Consider the following 25,095-nt stretch of genomic DNA (forward strand, 5'->3'; position numbering starts at 1 on the left):
TGGGTGTCAGTCCTCTCCAAGCCGGCAGGGTTCCAGTCTCTGGTGACAGGCAGGCAGCAGGCGGTGGCAGAAGAAAAGTGATAGGGAGGCTGGGGAGAGACTCTCAGCTGGGGGAACTGGTTCTCTCTCTCCCTTTGCTCTCTCCCGGATTTTCCCAAGTAGCCCCATTCAGATGTTCGAAGAGATATTTTTGGTAGGAAGTTTTGACAGACAGAAACAATGGCAAAACCTTATTTTTGGCATTTCTATGTTACCTGTGTGCTACAGCCTGAGGGCACAATATCCAGCAGGTGCCTTCCCGAGCAGCCACCCCACACCCCGAGGCTCTGCTGCCCAGGGAGCAGCTGCACATCTGCCCCTGAGGGGAATCAGGGGCTGAAGACCCTCCCTTGCTCTGCCAGCACACCCAGTTTTCCTCTGCTTCCTCAACTCCCCTGATCTCCCCAGCCCTTTTTCTTCCTTCTGCTTTTCCCCTACTCCGCCCCATCCCACTGGTGGGAGTGCAGGAGCTGCTGGAGGCTCTTCCTGGAGCCCCTTTAGGCTCTGGAAGGGACTCCAAGGTCTCCCTGGATCCTTCCCTTCCCCAGCTGAGCCCCCCCAGCTCTCCCAGCCTGGCTCCAGAGCAGAGGGGCTCCAGCCCTGGCAGCATCTCCGCGGCCTCCTCTGGACTCTCTCCAGCAGCTCCACGTCCTTGTGCTGCTGTTGCCCAGGGCTGGAGGCAGCTCTGCAGGGGGGTCTCAGCTGAGGGGGCAGAGGGGCAGATCCCCCCTGCCCTGCTGCCCACCATCCCTCTGGGATCAGCCCAGGCCACGGAGGGTTTCTGGGCCGGGTCGTGTCCGGCCTTTCACCCACCAGCCCCCCAGGTCCTTCTCCCCAGGGATGCTCTCCATCCAGTCCACTCCCAGCCTGTCTTTGTGCCTGGGATTGCCCCGACACAGGGGCAGCACCTGCCCTTGCCCTTGTTTACCTTCAGGGGGTTGGCACTGTCCCACCTCTCCAGCATGTCCAGGTTCCTTTTGCAGGGGAACACGGATTTAGGGCCCAGGTGAAAGCCTGCTCTGCTCCCCACCCCACAAAGGCCCTGGGGACTCTGCTGACGGGGTAATCCCCACTGCAGGAGAAGGGTTGGCCTCCACTGCTCCCTGCAATCAATCCTCCACGTTGCTGGGTTGCCATCTCCTGACTCTCAGCTCTTCTCCTTTAGGATCTGGGGCCTTTCCTTCCCGCTGCTCTTCCTCCGGAATTCTCCAGGGAGTTCCCATCTTCTCCACCTGCCGCCGTGTCCCCCAGGCCTGGGCTGTGACGGTGCTGTGTCCCCTGAGCTGGGCACCTTGGCTGCCCGTGTCCTCTGGGCACTCAAGGCTGGGACCAAGAGGAGCATCTGCTCTCAGGTGGGTGAGGTGACTCAGAGCCCACGGCCAGGGCACAGGTTGCCTCAGTCTGCACTGGCCTGAGAGGGAAAGCTGACACTCAAGGCTCTGCAAGGCTCCAGGAGCCCAGTGCCAACCCCTGGGAGCCAGCCCTGGCTTGGGGAGGGTCTGGTGTCCCTGCTGGGATGGAAGCTGAAGGCAGGGGAAGGGTTTGTGCATGGAATCAACCTCTCCAGGATCCAGCTGAATTGAGACAGAGACACTTCTCAGGTTTGTGGGACCGTGTAGAAAACCCCAAAGGTGTAAAGGCAGGAGTCCAGGGAGAGCACCAGCTGCGTTAGGGTGAGAATCAGGGAATCACAGAAGGGCCGGAGTGGGAAGGGACCCACAAGGATCCTGGGAGAGATGGAAAGCTTTACTGAAATCCAGAAAGCTTCCATCAACTGTCTTCCCTTGATGGGTTATTGTGGAGAAAAGGATATTCGGTTTGACGAGCAGCACATTCCCCTCAGGACCCCGTGCTGGCTGTGACCAGCGACTGCCTCGTCCTGCAGGGGCTTTTCAATAACTCCCAGAAGAACCTTCTCCACAATTGTACCAGGCACTGAAGGGACACTGCCAGGCCTGTAGTTCCCAGGGTCATCCTTCCTGCCCATCTTGAAAACTGGGACAATGTTCCCCAGCTCCAAGCGCTGCCTCTGTGTGCTGGGAGCACCAGCTGGAGCAGCCGGCGAGCGGGAGAGCCCTGTGCTGGGAAGAGGGCACAGGATGCAGGCAGGGGGGTGGGACGGGCACAGGGGCTGTGCCGGTGCTCCAGGGATCCAGCAATGCCCTCGGCTCTCTGCACTCATGGATTCAGGAGTCCTGTTGGGAGGACCTGGGCGATGTTGAAGGCAGCACCTTCTCCATGGCAGGTTGCGTGCCCAAGTCCGTGTGTGTGTGTGTGTGTGTGTTGTCTCTGGGATACACACTCAGCTTCAGGGCTGATCCCACAGCAGGCACATCCATTGTCCGGGAAGGAGACCCTGGGCCTTGTGGCATCCCAGCCTGGGCTCCAGCAGCCACGTGGGAGCATCCCCAGGGCCGGAGCTGCTGCAGAGCCTCTTAGAGGAGCCTGGGGCCTCTCACAACAAACCTTAGGGAACGTTTCCTTTCTTCCCCCACAGCCATGGCTTCGCAGGACGACACCCAAGAGGGGCATGGAGAGGCACAGCTCCTGGCAGAGGCACTTCAGAAGGAAGGACTGGAGGCTGCATACTGGCTCCCCAAACTCTCCCAGACCCTGGGAGTCCAGTGCACACAAGCCCTGCAACACCTGCAATATGAAGACTACCTTACGTTGGAGCGCCAAGTGCGGCACCCCTGGGAGAAAAGGGCGCTCCAGAAACTCCTGAAAATAAGAGAGGACAAAGCAACTTCTGAGGAACAAGAAAAGCAGCACTTGGAGAGGACAAAGCAGACACAAGGAGCGGCCAAACAAGTCCTGAACGAGCTGAAAGAAATGCTCGACAGCCACAGCCACAGCCAGGATGTTGTAAGGCAAAGAGCAGAGGCTCTGTGTCAAGCCATGGAGATTCCCAAGGAGTTCTGGCCAGCACCAAAGAAGCCCTTGGCGGATGTGCTGGAGAGCATCCAGAAGCAGCTGGAGCAGCAGGAGTCGTCAGTGGGCGGGAGGGAGAACATCCCCGACACGGAGGTGCTGAGGCGGGCGTCGGGGGGACTGGCCCTGCAGGGCATCTACAGAACCAACCGGGCTGAAGATGTGCTGGCAAAGCGAGAGCAGCTCCTCAGGGTTCCTGAGGGATTCCAGCTCGCCGGTCCAGAGCAAGGATCGCTTCTTGAGAGCAAGGAGTTCTCCTCCAGTGCAGCAGAATCCACTTTCACCAGGTCCATGGAGCAGCTGGGCTTCAGCATCAGCGTTTCTGCCAAAGCCGGGTTCTGGGGAGTTAAACTGGAAGCTGGTGCAGATCACAGCAGCTCCTCACAGGCACAGGGCACCCACCAGTCCCACTCTGAGCAGAGCTACTTTTGCACCACCAAGTACCAGTACACCCCTCTGGCCTCCTGCTACTTCCAAAGGAACCAGCTTCTCCTCTCGGATGGGGCCCTGCGGGAGCTGCAACACATGGAGCGGCTTTTGAGCCTCACTGGGGAAGAAGATCAGCCCAACCTGCTGGAGAGCTTCTTCAGCAGGTTTGGGTCCCACGTCAGCCAGGGTCCCCTCCACTTTGGGGGGATATTCTGGTGGAAGGCGTCTACAGGAGGATTCAGAGCCGAGCAGAGGGAGGAGATGAAGCGACAAACATCTGAAGCCCTGAACACCTTTGTTGGGGCCAGTTTCAGTGGCTTCGGGGCCAGTGCAGGAGGGGCCACAGATGTTTCCCGGTCCAGCTCACAGGCTTCTGTCCAGGGCAGAGCTGGAGAGAGCTCCCACACAGAGATTCAGTGTCAGGTGTTCACCACAGGGGGCCCTTCAGAGACCAATTCTCTCCCTCAGTGGAAAACAGGGCTTGTATCCAATAACTCAACGTGGTGCGTTATCGACCGCGGCTTCCAGCTGATCCCGGTGTGGGAGGTCATCCTGTGCAATCACAGCAGGGATTTTCAGTCCGTCCATGGAATGAGCCGCGCCCTCAGGGCTGCGTACAAAGCGCTGACAAATCAGAGCGTCGGCAGCGCTTTTGGGGAGGAACTGGCCAGTGCAGTGGAAGAGGCCAGAGAGTTCATGGAGATTGTGAAGACCTGGGAGGGGACAGTGGATGAAAAGAAACTGCTCACGCTGATGGATCTGAAACAGGATCTGAGTGCAAAAACCAAGGACCCCAGAGTCTGGATCAACGTGTGCCTGTCAGACAAAGCCCTGCAGGACTTCCTGGTGAACACCGTGAGGAGTTGCCAGGAGTCACCTCCAGAAAACTCCACCTCTCTCAAGGCAATCTTGAGGAGCCTCCTGGATCCTCATATCTATTCTGTCAGGGACTTCCCCGAGTCTTCCTTCATTATGCAATGGATCTTCCAGACTGACCACAGGCTTCCCAAAACTCCCAATGTCTCTGAACTTGGAGAGCTCTGGCAGACACTGCAGCAAATGATGGAGCACATCCATGCTGTCACCTACGCACCAGGAACCTCTGCTTCTGCCGTCCAGGAAGCAAAGAGAGAAGCCACCCTGACCACAGGCCTCGCAATTCATTCCTTACTGCGGTCTCTCCAGGAAAGGGCTCAGAAGGACATGGAACTCTTGGTGCTCTTAATTGCGACCAGCACAGGGTACCAGGTGGGAAGCAGCACTTTCCAGCACCTCCTTGGCCATGCAGAAATTCAGTACCTGGCCCAGGCAATGGCAGCGGCACACGAGCAGTACGTGACTCTGAAGGAGCAAGATGCTGCCAGAGCTGAGGCCTCCCTTCTGCTGACGGCTCTGACCGTGACACCCCAAAGCAAAGAGCTGTCCCCAGAGCAGAAGAGGGAGCGGTTGCTTTTCATGGAAGGTCACATGGAAGGCTTGTGGGCCACAGGGACAAAGAATCTCCTCCAGAAGCACAGGGAGTGCCCAGACTGGGAGATGCTGGAACATGACTTGAATTCCTTCATCGGTGGGAGCTTGGAGGAAACAGGGGATGATGTGAGGATGCAGAACATACTCAAAGACATGGAAGACACTTTCCAAACAACTGAGCCTTCCAGTCCCTCCAAATATGAGTCAGGTGCCAGCGAATCCAAAGCCAATGAAGCCACTGTAAACCAACAGTTCCTCCACTTGCTCAAGCGCCTTGGACTAGAAAGTCACTATCCAAGAAAAATGGGCGTGGGACATTTCCACAGCATCTGCAAGACATCTCTGCATGACAGCCAGCCCGGCAAGGACCAGGAACTGCCATTTCACTTCCTGCAGAAGCTCTTAACCGTGGACTATCGGGTGAGGTACCTGACTTGTGGGGATGGGAGCAACCCAGGACTTGCCCCTGTGCCAGAAACCACAGAGCAAGAGCACAAACCCTCAGACTCCTTTGAAAGCTTTCTCCACCATTTGAAGGAAGCAGCCCCTCGACCTGCAACCAGTGATGGCCACGTGCACCCCATGGACCTCCAGATGGCAATTTTCCACTGTGCTGATAACTTCATGAGACAGTCCATTGCAACCAAGCTGGCCTTCTGCCAACTGGCACTGCCCCTGCTGGTGCCCAAGCCGGGCACTGCCCAGATCGAGTTCCCGCTCTGGGCCCTCAGCCAAATCAAAAGGAGCTGGAAAGAGGTGGAGAAGTCGGGACAGCAGCCCAGGATGAACAGTCACAATAACAAACTCATCCATCAGGCAGAGACGCCCATCGTGTCCTTCATCCGCATTGGCACCTCTGCCTCCTCTTCCAAGTCTCAGCTCCTCAATGCTCTGCTGAGCAAACAAAGACACGACACTTTTTTCCACCGCCATTGCCGAGGCAGCACCAGAGAGCGTTTGCTGATGGCAGGTGTTGTGGAGATTGCCTGGTACTGTCCCCGGGGAAGCCCCGATGACACCTTTGAGTGCTGTGTGGCTTTCTGTAACCTGCATGGAGACGCCAGGGACCACGGAGCGCAGCTGCAGTTCTTACAGGAGATCTCTGCTCTCAACGTGGCTCTTGTCTCCGACTCGGAGCACATGGATGACAGAGGGACAAAGCTTCTGCGTGAGCTGTGGCAGTCACAAAGGCCTCTGGTTTGTCTTCTCACTGACAAAGAGAAGGTTGCAGCTGGACAATCCAGTAAAACTGTAACAATAGGGGTCAAGAACAGAAATGAAGCAGAGATGTTGGACGAGCTCACCAAAACAATCAGGAATCTCCTGGAAGGGTCCAACCCTCGTTTCAGCCTGGACGCCTGCCTGGACAAAGCTCGCCAGCACGGATTCTTAGTGGATGAAGATCGACCCGAGTGTGTGACAGCCAAAGCAAAGGCAAAGGAGCTGGTGACCCTTCTGAAGAAGGAGAAGCTGTCTGAGATCAAATCCCAGCTCCTGCCTCTTCAAGGAAAACTGTGGCACCAGTGGTGCCAAAAGGACAAAGAACTCACTCGCTTGCAGGAGAAGGGGGGCAAGAGCATTGAGCACCATCGGAGCCAAATTGAATCCGAGAAGGCAGCAATTAGAAGAAAGCAACTAGAGCGAGCCTTCCCCCTCAACCAGCTGATGAAACCATTCCTTGGCTTTCTCCAGTTACAGCCAGCAGATACCAAGAAATACTTCCTGCAGTGGATGAAGGTCTTTATGGACGACCTGTCCTCTGGTCGCCTTGAGGAACTGAGGAGAGACTATCACAAGTTATGGTCTGAAATCCTGGAAAAAAAGAAAAGCAAGGAAAAAACCAGTCCGAACTCTGAGTTGCTGAGTAGGTTGGAGGCCCTCTCTGATGAAATTAACGATTCATCCGTTGGCCTGGAGCATCTGATGAGAGAGGTAGGGCAGATCTATGAAGCTCTGCACTTAAGGAACTCAAAGAATGAAAATGTTGTCAAACTGCCCCAAATGGCAGCAGAGCTGATGGTTTTGGGGTATCCTGTGGAGCTGATGGATGGGGATGCTTCTTACCTGCCCCTGCGCTGGGTGGGAGCAATCTTTGACAGCCTAATTGAGAGGCTGGGGGACAAACGAGTGTTTGTTCTCTCCGTGCTCGGCCTGCAGAGCACAGGGAAGTCAACCCTGCTGAATGCCATGTTTGGGCTGCAGTTCAACGTCGGCGCGGGGAGATGCACCCGGGGAGCGTTTATGCAGCTCCTGCCACTGGACGAGCAGCTGCAAGAGGACGTGGGCTTTGATTACATGCTGGTTGTTGACACAGAGGGCCTTCGTGCCATAGAGATGGCCAATAAACAGTCCCTGAACCATGACAACGAGCTGGCCACCTTTGTCATCGGCATTGGCAACATGACCCTGATCAACGTCTTTGGGGAAAATCCCTCAGAAATGCAGGATGTCCTTCAGATCGCTGCGCACGCTCTTCTGAGGATGAAGAAAGTAAGTCTTTCCCCCGGTTGCCTCTTTGTCCACCAAAACGTGGGAGAAGTTACTGCCAAGGAGCAGAACATGGAAGGACAAAGATGTCTTCAGGAAAAGCTGGATGAAATGACCGTGGCAGCTGCCCAGCAGGAATGCTGTGACGTCTCCTCCTTCAGCGACGTCATCCGCTTTGACGTGAACACCCACATTCACTACTTTGCTCACCTGTGGGAAGGAAACCCCCCAATGGCACCACCCAACCCCACCTACAGCCACAACGTCCAGCAACTGAAGAGCAAAGTTCTCCAGGCTGCCAGGGAGTCCCAGGGCAGCATTTTGACGCTCTCCAGCCTGAAAGTCCGTATTGGTGACCTCTGGAATGCTTTGCTGAACGAGAACTTTGTTTTCAGCTTCAAGAATTCACTGGAGATTGCTGTCTACAGGAAACTGGAAACTGCCTTTTGTCAGTGGACCTGGAGGCTGAGGAGTCACATCTTAGATGTACAAATGAGACTCGACAATAGAATTCGGAACGGGGACTTGCAGCAAGTCACCAGAGAACACCTGGAAGGGCTCGTGCAAGAGACAAGTGATGCCATCTTGACAGACATGGAAAAGTATTTCAGGGAAGAGAAACACCGTGAGATGCTGGTCCAGTGGAAAGGCAGCACAGAGCTGAAGCTGAAAGAACTAAAAGAGAACCTTGTTCTTGAAACTCGGAAGAAATGTGAGAATCTCATTGAACTGCAGAAGACCCAGAGTAAACTGGATGCAAGGAAGTGGGAATATGAAGACGAGCTCCTGAGAAGGAGCAGGGAGTTGGCTCTGACTCTGAAAGGCAACAGCCTCAGTGAGATACAACTGAGAGACAGCTTTACTTCTCTCTGGGCCGAGTGGATTGCTGAAGTCTCCCGTGCTGCTCCCCCACTGGAACGGGTGGATATTGATGTGGAAATAGAAGATGTCCTTCTGGAGCATTTTAAGGAGCCTGGTTTCCATGAACGGATCAGGTCATTTCCCAAACACACAGGATTTTCCTTGGACTTGAAAAAACATGTCACAAAGAAAAAGGGTTGGAAAAAAAGGAATGTTTCCAATGCTGATGTGAACTTGCAGGACATCACAGACAACATCATAGATCGTGTGTGGGCAAACATTGATAAGAAGGAACAGGAGAAACGGGATTACAGTCGAACCTTTATTCATGAAATACTCCATGAAGTACAGGAAGGTGTGAACTCCGTCCCCAGCGATGCACCATTTAGGGTTAACAAAGATTACATCATAGATTTATCTCTGTACCTGTGCAGAACGGCAGCAGAAAGGTTTAAAGCCATGCACGAAGCATTCCAGAAGGCAAATGACCCAGTCGTCTACCTGAACAGCAAGAAAGAAGATTTCTTCACATGTTTCCAGATGTCCTGCCAAGGAGCCACTTCTGTCACAGCTTTTGCTGTTTTCCTTTGTGACAAGCTTGCCCCAGCTCTTCGCCGGGCCGTCTATGAGAGGACGGCTAAAGCCATCGCTGGGGACATGCAGGGGAAAGTCCCAGATTTCCAGGGCAACAGAGCCAATCTGGATGTTTGTATCCTGAGATTCCTGGCACAAGAACAAAACTTCCAGTATTTCAAGCGGTACCTTCGACACCCAGAACAGTTTTTTCAGTGGTACATTGAGAGACGTGTTGAGAGTTACTGTTTAGGTGAGAGCCGGAGGCTGGAGAACTTTTTAGATTCCTCCCTTGATGTTCTCTATGGAAACATCCTGTCAGCTGTTGCTTCATCAACCCAAAGGGTCAAAGACAGAAAAGACCAAAAGGACAAAATCTCTCTCTGGCTGGCTGAATTTTGTGGGGAACTGACAGAGCTGATGAACTTGCCCAGAAGTGACCTGAAGGGCCTCGAGCATCAGGAGATCACAGACATCGAGTTCCTGAGCAAAGCCATGGCAGAAGCACTGCCTGCCATGAAGGACAAACTCAGGGAAGAATTTGCTGTTGCTGATCTGAGCTGGTTTGAAAGGAAGCCTCACACCATCCTGGTGGAGCAGTTTTGGGGGTGCTGGGCGCAGTGTCCCTTTTGTGGGGCTGTCTGCACAAACACCATGCAAGGACACGATGGAGACCATCAGCTTCTCTTCCATCGACCACAAGCTTTGAAGGGATGGAGGTTCCGAGGAACAGAAGAGCTGGTCATTGATATTTGTTCCAGCAGTGTTGCAAGTGACCGTGGATTCTACCGACACCCAGAGGATGACCTCAGGTATCCCTACAAGAGATACCGGGATGCAGGACCTCCTTTTTCCAATTGGAAAATTCTTCCTGATCCATCCACGCAAGCCTACTGGAAATGGTTTGTGTGTCATTTCAGGGCCAATATAGAAACCTGGCATGGTAAGAAATTTCAAGGCAGAGGAGAAATCCCTCAGGCCTGGCAGAGAATTACCAAGCAGGAAGCACTTGCTGAGCTGGACAAGCCTTAGGCCACGTCGATGGAAGGAAGATGAAAGAAGATGAAGGAAGAACCTCCACGGCTTTGCAGTTTAGCAGAACAGAGTACAAGGCTGTCCACAAAATGCTGTTTCAATGCTTGTGCTCTCAAGCCCCATGAAGACAATGGGATCCAACTGCTCACAAACTGGGTGAAATAAGGCGCGTTACTCCGGCCGTCGCTCAGAAACTCCCTCGCTTCCTGATCAGCCAGAATCCTCTTCCCTTCCTGCCGTAAACATTTCCCTCTGCTTTGCCCTTGAGCAAAAGTATAAAAACCCTCCCAGGGCTGCTCAGTCCCATGGCCAAGATGGAGCCCAAGTGCCAGGGGAAGGGCAAAGGCAGCACGAGAAAGCCCCAGTTGGATGAGCTGCTCTGAGGAAATAAGGGGCACTGAGCAAAGCCCAGCTTTCCTGCAGCACTGCAATCCCAGCACAAAGGGGGAACACTGTGGTACTGGGAAGATCATGGGACCCTCCAGTACCTGTCAGCCGAGGGACAATCCAGGTGTTCTGCTGCAGAGCCAACAACCACGTCGAACCCCCTCCTCAGGTGCCAAGCCACGACCCCCCCTCCCGTTAGGTACAGCAAGAGAACTTTACACCAACCAGAAACAAAAGGTAATTACGACTGAAGCCACTCCAGATTTGGTCGGGCTCCCCTCAGAGGATATTGGCAGATTGCTTCTTGTTCCACCTTGGCCTTGCTTCCCAGAGCCCAGATTGCTTTCAAACACAGTTTTGCAGCCAGACGCTGCCGCCAACGCCCACGAACCTTATTAACCTGTCCCAGGCGGTGCTAATAAAGAGTGTGATTCCAGGAACTGGGAGAGGAGTCCTTTCAGTCGCCAGCAGCAGGTCCCACCTTGGCAGGGGCAGGGCCGGCTGAGGCAGTGCTTTAACTCCCTGCTCCGGAGGGCCCTGCGTGTGCCCAGGGCAGCCGTCCCTGCTCAGGGGCCTGGGCCTGCTGCACTTCCCTCCAGCTCTCAGCCCCACCGGCAGCTGCTCCTGCCCTTGGCCTGGCTGTTGAGCAAAAGCCTTTGCCGTGCCCCCTGTGCAGGATCCCGTGGCCCAGCAGCTTCCTCCCAGTCCCCGGGGCAGCGCTGGTGCTGTCCAGGCAGCCTGGGGGCACCGGAGCCGCGCTCTGGAGAAGCTGGGACCAGCTGGGGCTGCCCCGGGGACGGCCGTGGGGGTTGGAACTGAGGTGGCAGTGCCCCTGCCGGGCTGCCAGGGAGCCAGGAGGGAAAGCAAAGAGCTGCTGGAGGGGGGGGTGGGACTGGAAAGCCCAGCAGGGACTGCCCGGGGGGTCTGTCTGATGCACCCGCTGGGAAAGAGGGGGCTGGGCAAGGCAGGGGACGGGGCTGGGCTGACAGGCTGGGAGGAGGCCGGGATGGGGCTGGAAGGGGAGAGGGGCAGATCTGAGTGGACCAACTCGGATTTCTTTTCCTTCTCCCCTTTACTTTCTTTTCCTTCCCTGCTCCTTCTGCCTCCCTCTGCTCTGGAGCCAGGCTGGGAGAGCTGGGGGTGCTCCCCTGGAGAAGAGAAGGATCCAGGGAGACCTGAGAGCCCCTTCCAGAGCCTAAAGGGGCTCCAGGAGAGCTGGAGAGGGACTGGGGACAAGGGCTGGAGGGACAGGACACAGGGAATGGCTTCCCACTGCCAGAAGGCAAGGAGAGATGGCAGACTGTGAAGGAATTCTTCCCTGGAAGGGTGGGGAGGGGCTGGGTTGGGATTCCCAGAGAAAAGCTGTAGCTGCCTCTGGGTCCCTGGGAGTGTTCAAGGCCAGGCTGGACAAGGCTTGGAGCAACCTGGGAGAGTCCAAAGAAAGGGGAGTGGAAATAAAGGTGCTTTAAGGACCCTTCCTACCCACACCATTCCATAATTCTAGGATTCACCTTCTCCAGACAAGGGATGTGTTGCACAACAATGGACTTCTGTGGGAATTTCAAGTAGAGGAGTGTATCTCACAGAGGAGTATTTTTACATGTCCTATACATGACAGAAAATGCAGAAATCACTGCTCCAGGCCACTGGTTTGTCAGAAATTAAAAATTCAGGACCAGTTCTGTGAGGGTAAAAAACAGGCACCTGATAACAGCATTTATGCTCGATCCCACAGTCAGTCCAACAGATCACGGTACCTGGATCACACTGACAAGCCTCTCCGGGCAACTCCCACTTTTCTGGGCTCGGCTCCTTCTCCAAACATTTAACCCACAACCTAAAAAGACAGAGGAAAAAGAAGTTTGTTTGTATTTTTTTCCTCCAACAAAGCAGTGGTTTCCCACAGAAAAATTACATCCCTCGTATTTCGCAGACACAACACGGCGCTGCTTTTGCCCTGGTGGTGTCTCCCGCTAATCCCAAGCGCTGGAGCCGCACCCTCCGTGTCCCAGCAGCCGCTGTTCTGGAGCAGAGCGCAGCCCGGCCCGGCCCAGCCCCGCTGCCCGCACAGCCCGGGGCCGCTGCGCGCCGGGGCTCCCCCACGGGCCCCGCGGCCCGGCCCGGCCCCCGCTGGACGCTTCCCCCGGGCCCAGCCCGGCGCCCCCGAGCTCCCACCTGTCCCGGGCCGCAGGTCGGGGGGTCCCGGGGGAGGTCCTGGGGGGTCCGGGTGGCTCCAGGGCCGGCGGGGCCACCGCAGCCCCGGCCGCGCTCCAACGGTCCCCCTGAGGGGATCGGGGCCGCCTGAGAGTCACAGCGTGCCCCGAGAACCGTCCCCTCACAGCCGAGAGACACAGCCCGCCCTCACAACCGTCCCCTCTCCCCTCACACACACAGCCCGCCCTCACAACTGTCCCCTCTCCCCTCACACACACAGCCCGCCCTCACAACCTTCCCCTCACCCCTCACACACACAGCCCGCCCTCACAACCGTCCCCTCTCCCCTCACACACACAGCCCGCCCTCACAACCGTCCCCTCACAGCTCCATCCACAGCCAGCCCTCAGTCCAGCCCCTCAGCTCCAGCCCCTCAGCACTCTACCAGTCCCCTCTCAAGCTCAGCCCTGGGGCAGTTCAGCACTCTCGGGCTCTAGTGCTGGGATTAGACCTTCAACAGCTTTACTGAAGCTGCAATCCCGTGTGCTCCTTCTGGATCGGGGCAATGCCAGACACAAACCCCCCCTGGGAGTGCAATGGATGGAGAGCAGCCCTGGGGAGAAGGACCTGGGGGTGCTGCAGGGGGAGAGGCTGGACGTGCTCCGGCCGGGTGCTCTGGCCCCAGAACCCCCCGTGGCCTGGGCTGATCCCACAGGGATGGTGGGCAGCAGGGCAGGGGGGATCTGCCCCTCTGCCCCCTCAGCTGAGACCCCCCTGCAGAGCTGCCTCCAGCCCTGGGCAACAGCAGCACAAGGACGTGGAGCTGCTGCAGAGAGTCCAGAGGAGGCCGCGGAGATGCTGCCAGGGCTGGAGCCCCTCTGCTCTGGAGCCAGGCTGGGAGAGCTGGGGGGGCTCAGCTGGGGAAGGGAAGGATCCAGGGAGACCTTGGAGCCCCTTCCAGAGCCTAAAGGGGCTCCAGGAGAGCTGGAGAGGGACTGGGGACAAGGCCTGGAGGGACAGGACACAGGGAATGGCTGCCCAGTGCCAGAGGGCAGGGAGAGATGGGAGATTGGGAAGGCTGGGAGGGGGGGAGGTCCTGGCACAGGTTGCCCAGTTCTGGGATTCGCTGATCAGGGGTAAGAGGCACAGATCAGGTGGTTTCCAGTCAGGAGCCCCAGGTACTGCCCAGCTCCTGCTGCCTTTCATGGAATCACAGGATCATTAAAGTTGGAAAAGACCTCCCAGATCATCGAGTTCACCTCCCACTGAACAACTTTTCATCCCAAACCAGGCAGCAGTTTCGTTTCTGCTGCAGAAAAACGCCTGATTTACAGGAAATCAGCAGCTGCCCCCCCCCGGCGCCGCTGAAAGGGGAAGCAGCAGCGCCCGCAGAGCCGGGGCTGGATCAGCAGAGGGGCTGCGCTGGGCTTCTCTCACCTCGGGAGCTCCGCAGGGAGACGGTAGGACCTTGGGGCTGAGCTGCGGGGCTGGGAGCCGGGATCGGCAAGGAGCGGGGGCTTGTTTGTCTTCTGCTTCCCATGCCGGGGGGTTCCCATGGCTGGGGAGATGCCAGGGAAGGAGCCCCTTCCCTTTGCAGCCCGTGCCCGGCCGCAGGCGGGGCCGATCCTGCCCGGCCCGGGCACCCCCAGCCCCAGGCGGGGTCCGGGGGCTGCGCTCCCCGAAGGCAGGACCGGGGGTGCTGGGGCCCTCCTGGGGCCGGGGGTGCTGCCTGTGCCCCGCGCCGCTCCTCAGGGAGCAGGGCAGCGCCGGGGGGGATGAGGGGCACTCCTGGCCCCTCCCGCTCCGGCCCCAGCCCGGGGGGGACACTTGGTCCTTTTCCTCCCGGGATTCCCCTCCCTTCCACTGGAAACTTCACCGCCCCCAGCGCTCTGGTCCCTGCTGCAGCCCCTCAAAGGCACAGGTGCTTCCAGAGCCCATTGCCCTGGGGAAGGGAGGGAAGTTGGGAGGGGACAGAGCTGGCACAAGGGGCCTGAAGGGACAATATCCAGCAGTGGCCGTGAGCCAGCAGGTGCCTTCTCGAGCAGCCATCCTGCACCCCGAGGGGAATTGGGGGCTGAAGTCCCTCCTTTGCTCTGCCAGCACACACAGTTTTCCTCTGCTTCCTCAACTCCCCTGATCTCCCCAGCCCTTTTTCTTCCCTCTGCTTTCCCCCTACTCCGCCCCATCCCACTTGTGGGAGTGCAGGAGCTGCTGGAGGCTCTTCCTGGAACCCCTTTAGGCTCTGGAAGGGGCTCCAAGGTCTCCCTGGATCCTTCCCTTCCCCAGCTGAGCACCCCCAGCTCTCCCAGCCTGGCTCCAGAGCAGAGGGGCTCCAGCCCTGGCAGCATCTCCGCGGCCTCCTCTGGACTGTCTCCAGCAGCTCCACGTCCTTGTGCTGCTGTTGCCCAGGGCTGGAGGCAGCTCTGCAGGGGGGTCTCAGCTGAGGGGGCAGAGGGGCAGATCCCCCCTGCCCTGCTGCCCACCATCCCTGTGGGATCAGCCCAGGGCACAGGGGGTTTCTGGGCCGGGTCGTGTCCAGCCTCTCACCCACCAGCCCCCCAGGTCCTTCTCCCCAGGGATGCTCTCCATCCAGTCCACTCCCAGCCCATCTTTGTGCCTGGGATTGCCCCGACACAGGGGCAGCACCTGCCCTTGCCCTTGTTTACCTTCAGGGGGTTGGCACTGTCCCACCTCTCCAGCATGTCCAGGTTCCTTTTGCAGGGGAACACGGATTTAGGGCCCAGGTGAAAGCCTGCTCTGCTCCCCACCCCACAAAGGCCCTGGGGACTCTGCTGACGGGGTAATCCCCACTGCAGGAGAAGGGTTGGCCTCCACTGCTCCCTGCAATCAATCCTCCACGTTGCTGGGTTGCCATCTCCTGACTCTCAGCTCTTCTCCTTTAGGATCTGGGGCCTTTCCTTCCCGCTGCTCTTCCTCCGGAATTCTCCAGGGAGTTCCCATCTTCTCCACCTGCCGCCGTGTCCCCCAGGCCTGGGCTGTGACGGTGCTGTGTCCCCTGAGCTGGGCACCTTGGCTGCCCGTGTCCTCTGGGCACTCAAGGCTGGGACCAAGAGGAGCATCTGCTCTCAGGTGGGTGAGGTGACTCAGAGCCCATGGCCAGGGCACACGTTGCCTCAGTCTGCACTGGCCTGTGAGGGAAAGCTGACACTCAAGGCTCTGCAAGGCTCCAGGAGCCCAGTGCCAACCCCTGGGAGCCAGCCCTGGCTTGGGGAGGGTCTGGTGTCCCTGCTGGGATGGAAGCTGAAGGCAGGGGAAGGGTTTGTGCATGGAATCAACCTCTCCAGGATCCAGCTGAATTGAGACAGAGACACTTCTCAGGTTTGTGGGACCGTGTAGAAAACCCCAAAGGTGTAAAGGCAGGAGTCCAGGGAGAGAACCAGCTCTGTTAGGGTGAGAATCAGGGAATCACAGAAGGGCCGGAGTGGGAAGGGACCCACAAGGATCCTGGGAGAGATGGAAAGCTTTACTGAAATCCAGAAAGGTCCCATCAGCTGGCTTCCCTTGATCCACTACATGGGTTATTGGGGAGGATATAAAAGGATATTTAGTTTGATGAGCAGCACATTCCCCTCAGGACCCCGTGCTGGCCGTGACCAGTGACTGCCTTGTCCTTCAGGGGCTTTGCAGTAACTCCCAGAACAACCTTCACCACAATTTTACCAGGCACTGAAGGGACACTGCCAGGCCTGTAGTTCCCAGGGTCATCCTTCCTGCCCATCTTGAAAACTGGGACAATGTTCCCCAGCTCCAAGCGCTGCCTCTGTGTGCTGGGAGCACCAGCTGGAGCAGCCGGCGAGCGGGAGAGCCCTGTGCTGGGAAGAGGGTGCAGGATGCAGGCAGGGGGGTGGGACGGGCACAGGGGCTGTGCTGGTGCTCCAGGGATCCAGGAAGGCCCTCGGCTCTCTGCACTCACGGATTCAGGAGTCCTGTTGGGAGGACCTGGGCGATGTTGAAGGCAGCACCTTCTCCATGGCAGGTTGCGTGCCCAAGTCCGTGTGTGTGTGTGTGTTGTCTCTGGGATACACACTCAGCTTCAGGGCTGATCCCACAGCAGGCACATCCATTGTCCGGGAAGGAGACCCTGGGCCTTGTGGCATCCCAGCCTGGGCTCCAGCAGCCACGTGGGAGCATCCCCAGGGCCGGAGCTGCTGCAGAGCCTCTTAGAGGAGCCTGGGGCCTCTCACAACAAACCTTAGGGAACGTTTCCTTTCTTCCCCCACAGCCATGGCTTCGCAGGACGACACCCAAGAGGGGCATGGAGAGGCACAGCTCCTGGCAGAGGCACTTCAGAAGGAAGGACTGGAGGCTGGATACTGGCTCCCCAAACTCTCCCAGACCCTGGGAGTCCAGTGCACACAAGCCCTGCAACACCTGCAATATGAAGACTACCTTACGTTGGAGCGCCAAGTGCGGCACCCCTGGGAGAAAAGGGCGCTCCAGAAACTCCTGAAAATAAGAGAGGACAAAGCAACTTCTGAGGAACAAGAAAAGCAGCACTTGGAGAGGACAAAGCAGACACAAGGAGTGGCCAAGCAAGTCCTGAACGAGCTGAAAGAAATGCTCAACAGCCGCAGCCACAGCCAGGATGTTGTAAGGCAGAGAGCAGAGGCTCTGTGTCAAGCCATGGAGATTCCCAAGGAGTTCTGGCCAGCACCAAAGAAGCCCTTGGCGGATGTGCTGGAGAGCATCCAGAAGCAGCTGGAGCAGCAGGAGTCGTCAGTGGGCGGAGGGAGAACATCCCCGACACGGAGGTGCTGAGGCGGGCGTCGGGGGGACTGGCCCTGCAGGGCATCTACAGAACCAGCCGGGCTGAAGATGTGCTGGCAAAGCGAGAGCAGCTCCTCAGGGTTCCTGAGGGATTCCAGCTCGCCGGTCCAGAGCAAGGATCGCTGTTTGAGAGCAAGGAGTTCTCCTCCAGTGCAGCAGAATCCACTTTCACCAGGTCCATGGAGCAGCTGGGCTTCAGCATCAGTGTTTCTGCCAAAGCCGGGTTCTGGGGAGTTAAACTGGAAGCTGGTGCAGATCACAGCAGCTCCTCACAGGCACAGGGCACCCACCAGTCCCACTCTGAGCAGAGCTACTTTTGCACCACCAAGTACCAGTACACCCCTCTGGCCTCCTGCTACTTCCAAAGGAACCAGCTTCTCCTCTCGGATGGGGCCCTGCGGGAGCTGCAACACATGGAGCAGCTTTTGAGCCTCACTCGGGAAGAAGAGCAGCCCAACCTGCTGGAGAGCTTCTTCAGCAGGTTTGGGTCCCACGTCAGCCAGGGTCCCCTCCACTTTGGGGGCATATTCTGGTGGAAGGCGTCTACAGGAGGATTCAGAGCCGAGCAGAGGGAGGAGATGAAGCGACAAACATCTGAAGCCCTGAACACCTTTGTTGGGGCCAGTTTCAGTGGCTTCGGGGCCAGTGCAGGAGGGGCCACAGATGTTTCCCGGTCCAGCTCACAGGCTTCTGTCCAGGGCAGAGCTGGAGAGAGCTCCCACACAGAGATTCAGCTTCACGTGTTCACCACAGGGGGCCCAACAGAGACCAGTTCTCTCCCTCAGTGGAAAACAGGGCTTGTATCCAATAACTCAACGTGGTGCGTTATCGACCGCGGCTTCCAGCTGATCCCGGTGTGGGAGGTCATCCTGTGCAATCACAGCAGGGATTTTCAGTCCGTCCATGGAATGAGCCGCGCCCTCAGGGCTGCGTACAAAGCGCTGACGAATCAGAGCGTCGGCAGCGCTTTTGGGGAGGAACTGGCCAGTGCAGTGGAAGAGGCCAGAGAGTTCATGGAGATTGTGAAGACCTGGCAGGGGGCGGTGGATGAAAAGAAACTGCTCATGCTGATGGATCTGAAACAGGATCTGAGTGCAAAAACCAAGGACCCCAGAGTCTGGATCAACGTGTGCCTGTCAGACAAAGCCCTGCAGGACTTCCTGGTGAACACCGTGAGGAGTTGCCAGGAGTCACCTCCAGAAAACTCCACCTCTATCAAGGCAATCTTGAGGAGCCTCCTGGATCCTCATATCTATTCTGTCAGGGACTTCCCCGAGTCTTCCTTCATTATGCAATGGATCTTCCAGACTGACCACAGGCTTCCCAAAACTCCCAATGTCTCTGAACTTGAAGAGCTCCTGCAGACACTGCAGCAAATGATGGAGCACATCCATGCTGTCACCTACGCACCAGGAACCTCTGCTTCTGCCGTCCAGGAAGCAAAGAGAGAAGCCACCCTGACCACAGGCCTCGCAATTCATTCCTTACTGCGGTCTCTCCAGGAAAGGGCTCAGAAGGACATGGAACTCTTGGTGCTCTTAATTGCGACCAGCACAGGGTACCAGGTGGGAAGCAGCACTTTCCAGCACCTCCTTGGCCATGCAGAAATTCAGTACCTGGCCCAGGCAATGGCAGCGGCACACGAGCAGTACGTGACTCTGAAGGAGCAAGATGCTGCCAGAGCTGAGGCCTCCCTTCTGCTGACGGCTCTGACCGTGACACCCCAAAGCAAAGAGCTGTCCCCAGAGCAGAAGAGGGAGCGGTTGCTTTTCATGGAAGGTCACATGGAAGGCTTGTGGGCCACAGGGACAAAGAATCTCCTCCAGAAGCACAGGGAGTGCCCAGACTGGGAGATGCTGGAACGTGACTTGAATTCCTTCATCGGTGGGAGCTTGGAGGAAACAGGGGATGATGTGAGGATGCAGAACATACTCAAAGACATGGAAGACACTTTCCAAACAACTGAGCCTTCCAGTCCCTCCAAATCCGAGTGCCAGCGAATCCAAAGCCAATGAAGCCACTGCAAACCAAGAGTTCCTCCAGCTCAAGCGCCTTGGACTAGAAAGTCACTATCCAAGACCCGCATCTGCAAGACATCTCTGCATGACAGCCAGCCCAGCAAGGACCAGGAACTGCCATTTCACTTCCTGCAGAAGCTCTTAACCGTGGATTATCGAGTGAGGTACCTGACTTCTAGAGATGGGAGCAACCCAGGACTTGTCCCTGTGCCAGAAACCACAGAGCAAGAGCACAAACCCTCAGACTCCTTTGAAAACTTTCTAAATGATTTGGAGGAAGCAGCCCCTGAAGCTGCAACCAGGGACAGCCACGTGCACCCCATGGACCTCCAGATGGCAATTTTCCACTGTGCTGATGACTTCATGAGACAGTCCATTGCAACCAAGCTGGCCTTCTGCCAACTGGCACTGCCCCTGCTGGTGCCCAAGCCGGGCACTGCCCAGATCGAGTTCCCGCTCTGGGCCCTCAGCCAAATCAAAAGGAGCTGGAAAGAGGCCGAGAAGTCGGGACAGCAGCCCAGGATGAACAGTCACAATAACAAACTCATCCATCAGGCAGAGACGCCCATCGTGTCCTTCATCCGCATTGGCACCTCTGCCTCCTCTTCCAAGTCTCAGCTCCTCAATGCTCTGCTGAGCAAACAAAGACACGACACTTTTTTCCACCGCCATTGCCGAGGCAGCACCAGAGAGCGTTTGCTGATGGCAGGTGTTGTGGAGATCGCCTGGTACTGTCCCCGGGGAAGCCCCGATGACACCTTTGAGTGCTGTGTGGCTTTCTGTAACCTGCATGGAGACGCCAGGGACCACGGAGCACAGCTGCAGTTCTTACAGGAGATCTCTGCTCTCAACGTGGCTCTTGTCTCCGACTCGGAGCACATGGACGACAGAGGGAAAAAGCTTCTGCGTGAGCTGTGGCAGTCACAAAGGCCTCTGGTTTGTCTTCTCACTGACAAAGAGAAGGTTGCAGCTGGACAATCCAGCAAAAACATAAAAATAGGCATCAAGAACAGAAATGAAGCAGAGATGTTGGACGAGCTTACCAAAACAATCAGGAATCTCCTGGAAGGGTCCAACCCACGTTTCAGCCTGGACGCCTGCCTGGACAAAGCTCACCAGCACGGATTCTTAGTGGATGAAGATCGACCCGAGTGTGTGGCAGCCAAAGCAAAGGCAAAGGAGCTGGTGACCCTTCTGAAGAAGGAGAAGCTGTCTGAGATCAAATCCCAGCTCCTGCCTCTTCAAGGAAAACTGTGGCACCAGTGGTGCCAAAAGGACAAAGAACTCACTCGCTTGCAGGAGAAGGGGGGCAAGAGCATTGAGCACCATCGGAGCCAAATTGAATCCGAGAAGGCAGCAATTAGAAGAAAGCAACTAGAGCGAGCCTTCCCCCTCAACCAGCTGATGAAACCATTCCTTGGCTTTCTCCAGTCACAGCCAGCAGATACCAAGAAATACTTCCTGCAGTGGATGAAGGTCTTTATGGACGACCTGTCCTCTGGTCGCCTTGAGGAACTGAGGAGAGACTATCACAAGTTATGGTCTGAAATCCTGGAAAAAAAGAAAAGCAAGGGAAAAACTAATCCAAACCCTGAGTTGCTGAGTAGGTTGGAGGCCCTCTCTGATGAAATCAACGATTCATCCGTTGGCCTGGAGCATCTGCTGAGAGAGGTAGGGCAGATCTATGAAGCTCTGCACTTAAGGAACTCAAAGAATGAAAATGTTGTCAAACTGCCCCAAATGGCAGCAGAGCTGATGATTTCGGGGTATCCTGTGGAGCTGATGGATGGGGATGCTTCTTACCTGCCCCTGCGCTGGGTGGGAGCAATCTTTGACAGCCTAATTGAGAGGCTGGGGGACAAACGAGTGTTTGTTCTCTCCGTGCTCGGCATCCAGAGCACAGGGAAGTCAACCCTGCTGAATGCCATGTTTGGGCTGCAGTTCAACGTCAGCGCGGGGAGATGCACCCGGGGAGCGTTTATGCAGCTCCTGCCACTGGACGAGCAGCTGCAAGGGGACGTGGGCTTTGATTACATGCTGGTTGTTGACACAGAGGGCCTTCGTGCCATAGAGATGGCCAATAAACAGTCCCTGAACCATGACAACGAGCTGGCCACCTTTGTCATCGGCATCGGCAACATGACCCTGATCAACATCTTTGGGGAAAATCCCTCAGAAATGCAGGATGTTCTTCAGATCGCTGTGCAGGCTCTTCTGAGGATGAAGAAAGTAAATCTTTCCCCCGGTTGCCTCTTTGTCCACCAAAACGTGGGAGAAGTTACTGCCAAGGAGCAGAACATGGAAGGACAAAGACGTTTGCAGGAAAAGCTGGATGAAATGACCGTGGCAGCTGCCCAGCAGGAATGCTGTGACGTCTCCTCCTTCAGCGACGTCATCCGCTTTGACGTGAACACCCACATTCACTACTTTGCTCACCTGTGGGAAGGAAACCCCCCAATGGCACCACCCAACCCCACCTACAGCCACAACGTCCAGCAACTGAAGAGCAAAGTTCTCCAGGCTGCCAGGGAGTCCCAAGGCAGCATTTTGACGCTCTCCAGCCTGAAAGTCCGTATTGGTGACCTCTGGAATGCTTTGCTGAACGAGAACTTTGTTTTCAGCTTCAAGAATTCACTGGAGATTGCTGTGTACAGGAAACTGGAAACTGCCTTTAGTCAGTGGACCTGGAGGCTCAGGAGTCACATCTTAGACGTACAAATGAGACTCGACAACAGAATTCGGAACGGGGACTTGCAGCAAGTCACCAGAGAACACCTGGAAGGGCTCGTGCGAGAGACAAGTGATGCCATTGAGAAAGACATGGAAAAGTATTTCAGGGAAGATAAAAACTGTGAGATGTTGGTCCAGTGGAAAGGCAGCACAGAGTTGAAGCTGAAAGAACTAAAAGAGAATCTTCTTCATGAAACTCGGAAGAAATGTGAGAATCTCATTGAACTGCAGAAGACCCAGAGTAAAGTGGATGCAAGGAAGTCAGAATATGAAGACGAGCTCTTGAGAAGGAGCAGGGAGTTGGCTCTGACTCTGAAAGGCAACAGCCTCAGTGAGAGAGAACTGAGAGACAAGTTTACTTCTCTCTGGGCCAAGTGGATTGCTGAAGTCTCCCGTTCTGCTCCCCCACCAGAACGAGTGAATATTGATGCAGAAATAGAAGATGTCCTTCTGGAGCATTTTAAGGAGCCTGGTTTCCATGCACGGATCCGGTCATTTCCCAGACACAGAGGATTTTCCTTGGACTTGAAGAAACATGTCACAAAGAAAAGGGGTTGGAAAACATACCTCCCGTGGAATGATTCCAATGCTGATGTGAACTTGCAGGACATCACAGACAACATCATAAAGCGTGTGTGGGCAAACATTGATAAGAAGGAACAGGAGAAACGGGATTACAGTCGAACCTTTATTCATGAAATACTCCATGAAGTACAGGAAGGTGTGAACTCCGTCCCCAGCGATGCACCATTTAGGGTTAACAAAGATTACAGCATAGATTTATCTCTGTACCTCTGCAGAACGGCAGCAGAAAGGTTTAAAGCCATGCACGAAGCATTCCAGAAGGCAAATGACCCAGTCGTCTACCTGAACAGCAAGAGAGAAGATTTCTTCACATGTTTCCAGATGTCCTGCCAAGGAGCCACTTCTGTCACAGCTTTTGCTGTTTTCCTTTGTGACAAGCTTGCCCCAGCTCTTCGCCGGGCCGTCTATGAGAGGACAGCTAAAGACATCGCTGGTCGCATGCAAGGGAATGTCCCAGATTTCCAGGGCAACAGAGCCAATCTGGATGTTTGTATCCTGAGATTCCTGGCACAAGAACAAAACTTCCAGTATTTCAAGCAGTACCTTGAACATCCAAAAGAGTTTTTTCAGTGGTACATTGAGAGACGTGTTGAGAGTTACTGTTTAGGTGAGAGCCGGAGGCTGCAGAACTTTTTAGATTCCTCCCTTGATGTTCTCTATGGAAACATCCTGTCAGCTGTTGCTTCATCAACCCAAAGGGTCAAAGACAGAAAAGACCAAAAGGACAAAATCTCTCTCTGGCTGGATGAATTTTGCAGGGGAACTGACAGAGCTGATGAACTTGCCCAGAAGTGACCTGAAGGGCCTCGAGCATCAGGAGATCACAGACATCGAGTTCCTGAGCAAAGCCATGGCAGAAGCACTGCCTGCCATGGAGAACGAACTCAGGGGAAAATTTGCTGTTGCTGATCTGAGCTGGTTTGAAAGGAAGCCTCACACCATCCTGGCAGAGCAGTTTTCGGGGTGCTGGGAGCAGTGTCCCTTTTGTGGGGCTGTCTGCACAAACACCATGCGGGGACACGATGGAGACCATCAGGTTCTCTTCCATCGACCACAAGCTTTGAGGGGATGGAAGTGGCACAAAACAGATCACTTCATCATTGATATTTGTTCCAGCCTCGTTGCAAGTGACTGTCTATTCCAAATTGGTGATATCAGATGGACCCCCCACAAGAGATACCGGGATGCAGGACCTCCTTTCTCCAATTGGAAAATTCTTCCTGATCCATCCACGCAAGCCTACTGGAAATGGTTTGTGTGTCATTTCAGGGCCAATATAGAAACCTGGCATGGTAAGAAATTTCAAGGCAGAGGAGAAATCCCTCAGGCCTGGCAGAGAATTACCAAGCAGGAAGCACTTGCTGAGCTGGACAAGCCTTAGGCCACGTCGATGGAAGGAAGATGAAAGAAGATGAAGGAAGAACCTCCACGGCTTTGCAGTTTAGCAGAACAGAGTACAAGGCTGTCCACAAAATGCTGTTTCAATGCTTGTGCTCCCAAGCCCCATGAAGACAATGGGATCCAACTGCTCACAAACTGGGTGAAATAAGGTGCGTTACTCCGGCCGTCGCTCAGAAACTCCCTCGCTTCCTGATCAGCCAGAATCCTCTTCCCTTCCTGCCGTAAACATTTCCCTCTGCTTTGCCCTTGAGCAAAAGTATAAAAACCCTCCCACGGCTGCTCAGTCCCATGGCCAAGATGGAGCCCAAGTGCCAGGGGAAGGGCAAAGGCAGCACGAGAAAGCCCCAGTTGGATGAGCTGCTCTGAGGAAATAAGGGGCACTGAGCAAAGCCCAGCTTTCCTGCAGCACTGCAATCCCAGCACAAAGGGGGAACACTGTGGTACTGGGAAGATCATGGGACCCTCCAGTACCTGTCAGCCGAGGGACAATCCAGGTGTTCTGCTGCAGAGCCAACAACCACGTCCAACCCCCTCCTCAGGTGCCAAGCCACGACCCCCCCTCCCGTTAGGTACAGCAAGAGAACTTTACACCAACCAGAAACAAAAGGTAATTACAACTGAAGCCACTCCAGCTCCACCTAAACACAAAGAATTCGTATAAAAGTAAGTTGAGGATAGGGGGAAAATTGAGGAAGACTCCCCCGAACCTGCTGGGATCAGCTGAGGGGTTGAACCTGCCTCCCCCCCACCCCAGGGACGCCTGTGGGGTGAGAAATACACTCTGGGCAGGTTCAACGGTGCTTTAAGGAGCAGAGCTTTGGTCGGGCTCCCCCCAGAGGATATTGGCAGATTGCTTCGTGTTCCACCTTGGCCTTGCTTCCCAGAGCCCAGATTGCTTTCAAACACAGTTTTGCAGCCAGACGCTGCCGCCAACGCCCACGAACCTTATTAACCTGTCCCAGGCGGTGCTAATAAAGAGTGTGATTCCAGGAACTGGGAGAGGAGTCCTTTCAGTCGCCAGCAGCAGGTCCCACCTTGGCAGGGGCAGGGCCGGCTGAGGCAGTGCTTTAACTCCCTGCTCCGGAGGGCCCTGCGTGTGCCCAGGGCAGCCGTCCCTGCTCAGGGGCCTGGGCCTGCTGCACTTCCCTCCAGCTCTCAGCCCCACCGGCAGCTGCTCCTGCCCTTGGCCTGGCTGTTGAGCAAAAGC

At 55.9% G+C, this 25,095-nt stretch overlaps 1 protein-coding gene, 1 long non-coding RNA gene and 1 pseudogene across 4 annotated transcripts in view; 2 read left to right on the top strand and 1 right to left on the bottom strand.

Annotated features, from left to right (window-relative positions):
* Positions 1-25,095, bottom strand: part of LOC120325028 — a 41,279-nt gene that overhangs the window by 7,743 nt on the left and 8,441 nt on the right. Inside the window, exon 4 of one of the 2 annotated variants that reach the window (XR_005566795.1) lies at positions 11,970-12,049. The exons of the other annotated variant lie outside the window; for it this stretch is intronic. This is a non-coding gene — a long non-coding RNA (uncharacterized LOC120325028). The remainder of the gene's footprint in view (positions 1-11,969; positions 12,050-25,095) is intronic. 2 annotated transcript variants of the gene reach the window in all.
* On the top strand, positions 1,280-24,881 carry LOC113997017 (interferon-induced very large GTPase 1-like). 2 transcript variants are annotated; one of them, XR_005566793.1, is made up of 3 exons: positions 1,280-1,391; positions 2,537-10,449; positions 24,496-24,881. XR_005566793.1 is itself a non-coding variant. In XM_039390139.1 (2 exons), exon 2 carries the CDS (start codon positions 2,539-2,541, stop codon positions 9,820-9,822), a length of 7,284 nt encoding a protein of 2,427 aa, XP_039246073.1. In that variant the 5' UTR covers positions 1,280-1,391; positions 2,537-2,538; the 3' UTR covers positions 9,823-10,652. The 2 variants fall into 2 exon arrangements, 1 of the variants encoding a protein (XP_039246073.1); XM_039390139.1 differs by lacking the exon at positions 24,496-24,881 and having other exon boundaries at positions 2,537-10,652.
* On the top strand, positions 15,345-24,881 carry LOC113997015 (annotated as a pseudogene).

This window comes from Pipra filicauda, unplaced genomic scaffold (genome assembly GCF_003945595.2).
Source record: "Pipra filicauda isolate LSUMZ 115617 unplaced genomic scaffold, ASM394559v2 scaffold803_size79819_pilon, whole genome shotgun sequence".
Classification (NCBI taxonomy): Eukaryota; Metazoa; Chordata; class Aves; order Passeriformes; family Pipridae; genus Pipra; species Pipra filicauda.